At 40.3% G+C, this 11,781-nt stretch overlaps 1 protein-coding gene across 6 annotated transcripts in view; it reads left to right on the top strand.

Moving 5' to 3' along the window:
• The window catches only part of TLK1 (tousled like kinase 1), a 68,468-nt gene that overhangs the window by 3,639 nt on the left and 53,048 nt on the right, over nt 1-11,781 (top strand). The window contains exon 1 of one of the 6 annotated variants that reach the window (XM_038182363.2): nt 5,950-6,004. The exons of 4 other annotated variants lie outside the window; for them this stretch is intronic. Coding sequence is in view for 1 of the 2 variants with exons in the window: in XM_072040949.1 (XP_071897050.1) it covers nt 10,090-10,348 (259 nt within the window). In the remaining variant the exon portion in view is untranslated. Of the gene's footprint in view, nt 1-5,949; nt 6,005-10,048; nt 10,349-11,781 lie in introns of those variants that run through there. One more of the 6 variants, XM_072040949.1, reaches the window with a different exon arrangement.

The following is an 11,781-nucleotide window of genomic DNA, read 5'->3' as shown; positions in this document are numbered from 1 at the left end:
GAAATGATAGCGAGAAGGGGGAGTCTTTGTTTTTCAAGTCTTCCTGTAGCTTTTGTTGTTGTTGTTGTTGATAAGCAATTTAAGGACTTGGTAACGGGGATCTGCTATCCTGAAAACGCGTAATGTAGGACGTGGTTCTCCATTTTCCATGCCAGTAGTTGTCAGACTTGTGTCACTCTCTGTCACTTTTGCACACGCTCCTCCAGGTAGATTGACATGAAATGCTCTAGAAAGTACCTGGAGAGGGATTACCGTATATGTTAAAGATGCTGAGTAAAGTGGCAGGCATTTTGTGCTCCTGTGCTCTCGAAAGCTGATGCTCTCAAAAGCAGCCACCGCCAGCTGAATATGCAGTTGATTTTAACTTTATGGAGAGTAGGTTTCATCACTGTCGCAATGCTTGTTATGAATGAGTGTGCATATAATATTCATATAGGGTGCATATGTGAGGTATTTTTGAATATATTTCAGATGCCTGGCATACAAGCCTGAAATGATTATTGCAGTATGACATACATACATACACATATATATATATATATATATATATATTTGTTTTTATGTATAATTTATATGTGTTATTTATTGTAAAGAAAACCGGCGTTCATTGAGAGTGTTATCTAGGCATGGAAAAACAGTGTTGTGAAATTAATTTTTTAAGGTGATGATGATGATTTTTACTTTTTTCTCACAACTCATGCAGTTGGATTTTCCTGGGCGCGATGGTTTACATCGTGTAGTTCAGATTCAGGGGTTACAGAGTAATGATAGCCCTGGTATGTGCTTGGTATTATAATGTACTTTATTTGCATAGCGTTCCTGTGTTGTGATGATTATGTGGCAGAGGTAGGTAGTTATGCTTGAGAATCGGTGTAGGCTATCAGCAGTGCTTGGATCTACAATTTCTGTTTAAACTGGCGGGATGTTAGCAGCACACCTTACTTCATTCATATACATGTATTTTACAGTGAAGCATCATGCATGAAAGCAATAGGCCATCAAATAGAGGCATGTCAGTGCGTTCACAGACACTGGCTTGTGTGCATGCAAGAATCATGGCAGACCGAACTAAGGAGCTCACAATGTTTGAAACGCAGTGTGGTGTGTTCATAGGAGTTTGTGTGCCCACGTGGTCTGGACTGACGAGCCCTTGCGGTGCTGCCGGAGGTCATGGACATGTCAGAAGTGGTGTGTGAGGCCGTAAGCCTGGGTGAGCTCTGAGCCATGCTCGCGCTGGGTCTGGGGCCTGGTCCTGGTCTTGCTGTTGGATCTGTGGGACCCAGCCCCACTCCTTGACCTCAGGAACACAGGCCTCACTGCTGTGAGGGCTTGGTGCCTGCCCGCATGGCTCTCACCATCTTCTAAAGGTTTATTGAGAACAGAAACCCCCAGCACCCTGATTTAGGAAGTCCTGAAAGCATGCTTTGAACCACTAATATCGAGAAAGCAGAAACAAACAAACAAACCTCTGACACATATAAAACTGTCACCCAAAGATGTGTTTTTGTTGTTGTTGTTTTGTTTTGTTTTTTAATTGTAAATATAGTACCTTGTCAGTATTGAAAAGGGACTACTTAGGAAATACAGGGTGAAATGAAAGAAAATAATTAATCTCTTCTGAAGTGCGTTACAATATTGTAGCAATACTTCATTATAATTCATCAGATGTTATCTTCTCGTGTCTTGACTTATAGGGGCATCATGGCATAGCTATGTGGATTTGACTTAGGTTTTTTGGGTTTCAAAATGAAAATACTGAACTGGACTTAAGTACAATGATATCCATACACTTTTACTATACCAGAACTATCTCATGTTTCCCTCTCCATTCAGTATCTAAATTCTCATAGTTATATCAATTATTTTATATACCAGTAACTTATATGTGGTATATTTGGTCTCTTGTTCAAAAGCCGTACAATACGGGCTATCGGGAATTTACGATAACTATTTGTTATTTTAAATAACATACGTGATCGTATAGCTAGATCTCGTGCCACATAAGTTTCTTGACTGTTGACTGCTTTGTGGCTGCCTATAAGGAGAGTGCCCATAAGGAGACCAAACTGGCGAGTTGGGAGAGTGCTGTTTTGTAAATGGGGGATGACAAGGCAGAGGGAAGAAGTCTGGGGAGGGATGTGTGAGTATCTTGGAATAGTTCCTCTTCGGGGGCTGAGGCAGAGCCCCAGTGACTGGTAGTCAGGCATGGTGCTTTGCAGGTTGTTTTGTGTGCTTCTGGCTCTGAAGACTTCTGTTAAAAGCAGAACACCACCAAACACATCTCTGAATTGCCATGGCAGGAACATGAAGGTGCACGTTTAGAATTTGAACCCAAGTTAACATATGATGACAACAGGGTAAATAACCTCATTATTTATTAAGCACTGTTTGAAGGAATAATGTTGTATGTGTAGCAAACTTTGGTGATAATTATTTCTTAATTTGATTAATATACAGTATTTGTATTCATTGTTACCTAAAATATGATGGTAGTTGTCCATCTGAGCATAGACATACAGGTTTTTGTTCTTCAAGTTTCCAGCTTAGCAAATGTTTGTAGGTACAGGTTTGTGTCACAAGTGCTTCATATAGTGATATAGTGTTAGTACATGTGCATGAAACCTACCTTATTATATTAAAACTTGTATGTTTTTTTTTTTTTTTTTTTTTTTTTGGTAGTGTAAAAACTCAACTGTTTTATTTCCTTGACCAGTAAGCTCTCAGTAAGTTTGTTTATTGCCATTTCTTACTATTTAATTGTAGATGTAGAGCTTTGAGAATCTTATGGATTTGGCCGGTAAATGTGGGAATAAAGAAGAATGGGAGCATTTGCTGTTGAAGGTGATGCGTGTATATCTACATGGCATAAACACATCAATCGTATTTAGGCTGGCTACAGCAGGTGTTGTGTAAGGCTTAATGTTGTTCCACTGGTATGCACAGATTCTAGCTTGTGATATTACTGCTGTTTCTGTTGCAGATGTGTTTCTTACACTGAGCTAATGCCAAATTCTTGCAAGATTTTATAGTGTACCCAAGTGAGAAGTGGAAAAAGACCTATTTAATATGGGCACTTGTTTGAATCTGGTTTTCTGAAAGGCAAGTGTTGCAGAGAATAAAGCAAATTAATGTTCGTGTGATTGTTTTGTTTTAATTCTGTTTTAACTTGCCTAGAATGGAGTTTCCCATTAACCTATTCCATTTTAAATGGAGAGAGAATCGATATCTTTAAGGATAGGCTGTATTTATTTGTTATTACCTCCATTCAGATAACAAGCATGTTATTTCTCTGATTTTTTTTCTGTATTTTTTTTCAGCAAGTAAAATTTTTCTTTAGCAAGCTGAAATAATCTTGCTTCTTTGTAATAATTTTGTTCTGCAGTTATTGTTGATACTACCTTGGATTTTCTTCTAAATGGTTGTAAAATACTATTTTAAGTGCTCCTGGAAAAGACTGTTGTATGTCCATGGTCAGTAAGCTCTGTTTTGCTACCTGAAGAAAGGAGATTATGGAGACATGACTGGCTTAAATAGTTGTCTCTACTTTGTGTGTGTTTGACTGAAGGTGGCATTTTGAAGTACTACTTGTTCCTGATCCAGATTACTCCAACACTAAAAATATTGCCCCCACGCTGAAATTTTTGCACAAGTAAATGCTGGAGTTGAACTTAGTAAATACTATATGTTTATGAAGTAGAATATTTCCTGAACTGTGGCTCCACTAAAACCTAAAAGTATACCAGGGAAAAAGTTTTGTCTTTACAATCTTTACGAGCTTCTTTTTCATTGGCTTGGTGTGTTTTGGCTGTGGAAGAGGAAGAGGGAAATTAGGGTTGCTGGATTGCTCTAAGTAGAAATTAAAGTTGGGTAGGGAAAGAAAAATAATTACTTTTTCTTTTCTGTTTAGAATGTGTTGGTGGGGCAGTTCCATGGAGGTCCCGATGGTGACTCAAGGGTAGCCGTTAAACAGAAGCTGGCCTTCAAAATACAGTCTGTTTTCTCGGGTGGGCTTGTAACTGAAAAACTTCTAATGGTTGCTAAAGATAGCAAGGGACGGGCACTGCACTTTGTGTTCAGTGGTTAAGGACTGAGTTCTGCAGCGGTGGAGAAGGGCTAGTGAGCATCAGAAAGTATTTTGGATCCTGCATGTCCTTTCGTCTTGACTCAGGCCGTATTGAGGTACTCAGTTTGGGGTAGAAGCCCAGGTTCTGTGTCCTTCCTGAGGAGCCTCTTGCTGGAGGTCTTCCTCCTTTCTTTCCTTCCCAAGCAGAGCTTCAGAAGATGCCAGCGGGAAAACCGGGGCAACCAGCTGTTCCCAGGGGCGGACGCGGTAGGTGGCAAAAACGCGAGTGCTTGAAAGCTTTAAAAGAAGAGCAGTCCAAGTGTGCCCCAGGAGCAAGGGCAGGAGGGCTCGGCTGGGGCTGGGCGTGCTGGAGGCTGACGGTGGGCGGCTGCTGGGGGTGGGTCCACGCTGGGAGGGTTGACTGAAATCAGTGATTATATTACTAATTTTAATCATGGCTTAAATCAGCAAGCAGGAAATCCTGATTAAATAATTGTTTTTAATTTTATTTGCATTTGTGCTTAATTATTTTTCCCAAAGAAAAGTTGATTCTAATTGGTCTAATTTGATCACGCTTCTTGCTAGGCGGGGGGGGCGCATCTATATGCGTTTACTTAAGTGGTTATGCAGCTTAGATTCTTGGTGTTTAAGAAACATAATTCCCCATGCTTTAGATAGCTTTTAGCTAACTTTATTAGCTAAATAAAACGAATCCTAATTGTGCTAGATACGTAAGAAGAAACAAACACATCCGAGTGCGTTTTGCGTTTAAAGCAGATTAAACAGAAGTGGAATCGTCTGTAGTTTGTGAAATGAGTTAGTTGTTTCTGGCCACCGCGCCTTTCAAGATTTCAAGTTAACTGATCATACCCAGTCGCTCTTCCTTTGTTTGGGAGAGAACACCAAGACTTCTGCTTCCTGAATCGTCCATTGCTCTTTTGGTTCTGAGCGAACTGGCTGCTGAACTGAAGGAGCTGAGCAGGCAAAAACAGCAGGAGCGGCTGCAGGCCTAGGTTGCTCGGGGCTTTGGCCATCCCATCTGGGCTGTGTGTGGGCACCTGCCAGCAGCATGGTACTGCCACCGTCACAGCAATAAGGTTTATGCTCTTCACATGTGTTTTTCACCTGTGTGAATTTAATAGGTCATAAACATGAAGCCTCGCCATAAATTACCATTCAAAATAAAGCTGAAATGTTTAACACCAGGGGGTATTTCTAAAATACAGAAATAAGAAAAGTAACACATCCTATACTCCAAAGGCCTTCTTAACTTTAGGTGGGGAGGCTCCGAGGCTGACAAGTATCCTCAAAAGATTTGGAATGAAAGTTAGGGGTGGTTAGATGATTACAAGACTGTGATGGGAATCTAGTAGCTTTGGAATACGGAACTTCATTTACGGGAGCTTTTATGTGAAACTGAACATCAAGGGAGATGGTCGGTATTCCCCCAGGCCACCTCCACTTGCTGAGAGGTAGCAGCAGGAGCATTAAGAAATGGCTCTTGCCTCATCATATCTGCACAGCTTTGAGTGGGTGGAAGCTTAAAGGCCGCTGTGCTTTGTAATGTCCTTATGAACAAAGCACTCCGTACTTCAGGGTTTAAGAGATTGGGATGGTGGCAAGAAATTCCAGAGTGCCTTTTAGAGGAAATGAAGCCTGACTGTAATTACTTGGAGATTTGCAAGTACTGCATTCCCTTTCTTTGGACTTCTAATACAGCTATACCTGTAAGAGAAAATGAAGCAAAATGTCTCTTTTGAGAAAGAGCAGGAAATCTTGATGCCTTTAGAGAGAGATCTATTGTATGATACCATGTACGCCTAACCTTTTAGATACTTACCTAGTTTTATGCCTGTACCCTCAGCTCGTAACATGTAGATGCTTCAAGCACCGTGTCCTGCAGCTGTGGCTTCTGGTAGCTAACGCTTTATTTATTTTTTGGTAAGTCATAGACCTTTTGAATGATATGTATAAGAGCAATAAGTTGGAAAGTAATGTTAAACATACAAGTTCTTTTTTTTTTTTTTTTTTTTTAAACTTGTATATGTCTGAAATAATATAATTCAGATCATGGTCCTGGACTTCACTCAGTGAGTTTCTGATGCTCTTGGGATCACCTGGAATTAATAACAGAGGCATTTTCTGTTTCTTCTTCCACCACTGAATGATGGGAGCTCTTGTTTGTAGGGAGACAGACTCAGGTGATGCCACATGTAAAATTTCTAGTATGTCTTTCTTGCACCCCTGTGGCTAAGACTGAGTAGGCCTGTGCACTGTATACCTGCATATGATAAATGCTGCTTTGTAGTTAATACTGCATTCCCATCAGTTCCACAGTTTTGCCCTAAACTTTGCAGCTGTGTTTCAGCCAACGTTTGCAGATGTTTTTTGTTTGGTTGGTTATTTTTTTTGGTTGGTTGGTTTTGTGCCCTAATACCCTTTTTGTAGCTATTTGGGTCCCCAGGGAGATTTCAGTCTTTATTTCTTAGTTTATTCCTAGTGAAGGTGATGGGAGAAGAAGCATCCTTTAATAAGTTGGTGTATTTATTATAAAGCAATTGAAAACAAAATCCCCATGTTATTAATAATATGCTTTAACATTAGTAGAGCCATGTCTTTTAAAATGAACTTACAGAGAATTATAACTAAAGCAATTGTTTAGAAAGTGTAATTTTATTTTGGTTGCTGGAGGTCTTTATTAGAAAATGCTTCTAGTCTTGATGGGTAATGATCTGTTTTTAACAGTTATATTAAAAGTTGTATAAAAAGATGTTACAGAAGTTCTGAAATTTTTTCAAAGTAAAAATTCTTTGGTATCTTTCATAATGTTCCCCATACTTTTGCCTTCCTTTTGTGCCTTATCTGAAGATGAATGGCAGAATTATTTGATGGCAACTAATCCTACAGCTGATGTCCTTTGAACTAAACTTTGTGGCTTGGTGGAAGATAATCACATTTTGTCTTAGTTCAAATACGGTATTGGGAAGATAGTGTTCAATGTTATATGTTGTCCAATGAAGAAATATGTTTCAAGTAACCTCTTTCTTTCTATTTAGCGTTGTGCATATTGCAGTATGATGTCCCTTATTTGGGATAACTTTTCATTGGAATAATTGTATCAAAATGCTACATATATTAATGAGATTCATTGCTTATTTATAATATCTTGTGTTCTGTAGTGATTGACCTGTTTAAGATCATTCCCAAAGACCATAAAATCTCCACTTTGATCTTCTGATAATCCAATCCTTTCTGTGCATTGGTCACTGAGAATTAATTGAATAAGAAAACATACGAAGTCCAAGCATATCTTTAGTGTATGAAAGAGTTGTGAAATAAAGCATTTAAAGAGGAAATTTATTGGAAATGAGGTGGTGTAAAATGTGCTTAAATCAGTTGGAAATACAGTAATGCATTTGTCACATAGCATAGTGTCATTGCTAGCACATTCCTTAAATTAACTTTATAACCAGTGCACATTGATCTTCTAGTCATACTTGTTTTTTACCATCTTGTTCTCAGAAAAAGAACTTCAATCATTCTGTCCTAAACTTTGCTCACTTCTGTGTTTATTTAAAAAAATATATATTTTTTCAAATGAAAATTCAGTCAAACTCTAAGCTTTAGCCTTTCATGAAAGGTAAATGCAGGAAGGAGTGGGAGAAGTTCAGCGTGATGAAGTACCAGCTCAGCTTTCTTCATGTGTGCAATAAAAGGGGGAACAAAAACAGAAAAAACACACAGCAAAACATGTTGAGAGCATCAAAACAATGCTGCTTAAACCAAAGTGGGTCATTCTGGAAGGCTCAAAACAAGGAGATTGTGCTATGTATTTTTATTAGAACTCTGCGAAAGGATAGTCTTCTCAGTATTTTCACAAGAGATGGGTTATGACAAGTCTTTAGTAGATAGTAGAAACTTCGATTTTATGGGAGAGAAAAGATCAAAATGCTTTAAAATGCGTCTTTGCTTTCTCAAGATTTTGTCTAATTATTTTTTTCAGGAAAGAATCCCTTCAGTGTGCTTTCACTTTAAGGTGTATCCAGGAAAGTGTCTTACTTTCTTTTCCCAGCCATTTTACCCCTGGTGTTTGCCCTTCACCAGTGAGGTGAGAGCCTGTACTGTAGTGAGAGGATAATCGTGATGATGGCGGTGGTATAGGTGATGTGCCTTCATTAAGTTGTTTTTTGGGTTTAGTTTTGGTGTTGATGGTTATGGATTATTTTATTGAAGTGGGTTGATTAGTACTTATCACTAGGGTTTTGCTTTGTTTTGCTTTTTTTTTTTTTTTAAGTTTCCTTTGCAAGTCAGTTATTCCTTGAGCAGGGAAGTGGTTGGTATGTCTTTGGTAGATATTTTAGAAACTTCTTGATTATTAGTGTTAAGCTTTAGTTTCAGTAGGTCTATTCATGGTACTGAACTGTATTTAAAAAGTTATCTTGCAAGTTATCCACAAGATTTAACTTAGAATAAAGTGGAGAAATCGTTATTATAGTACCTTTGTATTTAGTATTTTGAAGGCCACCTTAAGGAGTTGGATTTTTGTATTTTAGCATTAATATAGGGTGCCAATAGAAGTAATTCCTGAAGATGTGGGTTTAGAATTTTTAAATGAAATGCCAAAAAAGCACTTTTTTTTCTGTGCATGTTATTTTATGAGTTTGAAATCAAACTGTCTGTTTGATTTATCTCAACTTGTATAATCTGATTGCATGTTACATTTTTTAATTAAATGGTATTATTAAATGATTATGATGCTAATAATGCCTAAGATGGATAACACCAGTATACCATTGTCTTTGCTACCTTGTCAGATGGTATTTTGTGTTCCGCATCCATACTTTTTTTCAGGCCTATGCTGTCACATCCAGAGCATCCAAGTGGTTAATATTAAGGAACAGTCAATTTTATGCATCATGCATGCACACACTTGCTTTTTGTGTACACAAAATACGTGTGCGAAGTCTCCATGAGCTGTTTGGTCATTTGGAATCCTGTTGTTGTTAGGACTCTTCATCCGCCATAGCAGTCTCATGAACACATTAAGCTTACTCGAACTTCGGTCCCTTTCTAGTAAGAATGTTCTAAAATCATGTTGTCTCTTATTATGTACTTCTTCAAAACTTGTTTCGTGATTTCAAATACACCATTTTGCTAAACCTGCTGGTGAGTGTTGCAGATAATACAAAATTTGGTTGCTAGATTAATAGTACTAGTTTTACCGTACTTGAGTTTTAGTTTTTTATAGATTGCTGTTTGCTTTCGACCAGAGGAATAAAAACATGTCAAGCTGAAAGAAAAATATTGTCTGTTTGTATATTACATTAGTATTATATTTCTTGTGTTTTTTTGTCCACTTGTTATCTTTGCAACATATATCTTAATTTGGGAACGAAATATCGAAGCTGTGATGGCAAAACAGTTTCCAGTAAATGACCTTAATAGTGATTTTTTTCCTTGTGTCGTGTGATTGAAAGCTGACCTGATTTGTTCTCCTGACTAAATCGCAGCGTGCTGTTCTCTGAGCCCTTTGCTTGTTTTGCTGTTCTAGAGAAGTGCAAATAACAGGCACTGGTCCCTGCCAGCATCTGACACCACCTTCCCAGCGTTTTTCTTAAATCTTCCTTCTTCATTTGTTTATACCAAAAAGAGAGGGAGAGGGGGACTGTGCTGGCTGCCATGTTGTTGTGATCATCATTGTTGCACCATCGGTTCCGTCATTCCGAAGGAACGCAGGGTGTCAGGCAACACTACCAGGGACTCTGCCAGAAGGTGCAGGACCTGCCTGTGTGCTGGTGGTGCACCCGCGTCCCACTCTCTGCACAGAGAGTGACACGCTTTCCCCAGCAGGCTCCCTGAGGCTGTGCCTTCCCACCACTGGTTTCCCTTTCTTACCAGCACTTGGCCACAAGCGTGACCTCCTGTGCCATCAGCGTGCTCTGCTTCCTCTCAGCTTCTGTGAACTTTAATTTTCCTCTTTGAACTGACAACCGCGTGCTCGGCCTTCGTGTTTGTCCCATACCGTGATGGCTGAGGAGTGCAAGCTGCCTCTGCGCTGGTTTTGCCAGCAGGACTTTGTTTTGCAAAGGGAAGAGGTGGCTGCTGCGGCAGCGACACCACCAGCACGCCCAGCGCTCAGGCACAACCCGAGGGGACGCTCGGGGACACGCGGCTTCAGGGGGAGAGCCTCCCAGGAGCTCCTCCCCAGCGTCCTGCGGTGTGCTGCCCAGCAGAAGATGAAACAGACTTCTTCTAAGGTCATAGCGGATAGAGGTCCAAATGGAGGTTTGTGGTTTTTTGGCAATAACAGATCCTCTTAGCATTTCAGTCTTTAATAATGGAAATTCCTTGTGGTTTTTTAGACTTCAAGTTAAGACAGGTCGTTACGATTGCTTTTTGTTACATCCATTGACTGGTTGAATCTACTGGTTTCTGCTTCCAGCTGTGCGGAGGTGTGTGGAAGAGTGTTCCTGACAAAAATAAAACATTTCTAGTAGGAATTCTCCCATTTGATAAATAATCATTAGCACAACTAATAATGTTAGCTTGTAATCAGAAAACTATATTACGTGAAAGTAGTAAGCGAAGACTGAATCAGTGATTCAAGTAACTAGTAGAATACGTAGTGTGAGTAGCTGTTAAGGATTGAAATTAGTGTCATCAGAGACTCAACTGCTGTGTTATTTTTTTAATTTTAAGTTATACCCAGACCTGCACAGCGTACTCGGTCACTTGCGTCAGCACATGCCCCCCACACTCAGAAATTTGCCTGAGCATTTCGGCGCAGCGGTGCCCCTGGTGCTGGCGCTATGCGGGTGCCGGGCGGGATGGCGGGGACTGCTGCTGGCTTGCCTACCCTCATCCCCAGAACACTGCCAGTGAAACTTTCTTGCTCCTGATGGGTTTGGGGTTAGTGAATTTCACTCATTGTAAAAGTTTAGTCATCCTCAGGCTTTTCCTGTCTGAGGCCATGTTGCCAGGGAAGGGAACGGGTGTGTGAGGGGTGCCCAGTGCCTGTACGCGCAGGCGCTCGCCTGCTGGGGCTGTAAGGGTGTGCCTGGCATGGCCCTGCCTCCTCTCCCAGTCTGTTGCAGACTTAATGCTGGATTCATTCTGGTTTTTAAAGTATCCTTGATGCGGTCAACTTGGGGTGTAGTTACCTCCAGCATCAGGGTTGTAGAACCAGAAGGGTTAAACATATGCTGGGTGAAATGCATCCCAATTCACCAGCCATTTGCTCCTGGTAGCACAAACTGGTCTGTCTCTGTCAAGTCACCTGTAAGGAGGAGGCTCTGGGAAGCTTACTTCAGCCATCCGAGGATCTTCGTGGTCCTCCGTTGCCTGAGCTCTGTGAAGGAGAACTGCTTTCTCTCTCATTGGTTGGGGAGGAGAGCTTGGGTCACACTTGTTCTTAAGTTATGCTTGCTGTGGTCCTCAGAAGCCAGTGTAATGACATCAGCCTTTAAAGTAAGTGCGGTTAGTTCTGTAGTGCTACAAGTACTATGCAGCTGTGTTTTCAGGTCTTTCTACATGGTGGATGTTGTTAATTACACGTTTTTACTAGTGTCTTGAATATGTATGTTTTATTTGCCACATCGAAGACTAAGAGCTGCTCTTTCCTAACCCCTGGTTGTTCTCGGGGCTTTAACTGCACTGATGTTACAAAACTTAATCGAAGTGATCACAGGCTTTGTTCCTTGAGGTCCGTTCTTTATTCA

This window comes from Anas platyrhynchos, chromosome 7 (genome assembly GCF_047663525.1).
Source record: "Anas platyrhynchos isolate ZD024472 breed Pekin duck chromosome 7, IASCAAS_PekinDuck_T2T, whole genome shotgun sequence".
Lineage (NCBI taxonomy): Eukaryota > Metazoa > Chordata > Aves > Anseriformes > Anatidae > Anas > Anas platyrhynchos.
Note: the sequence above shows the minus strand (reverse complement) of the source record. Positions and strands in the feature narration are given on the sequence as shown.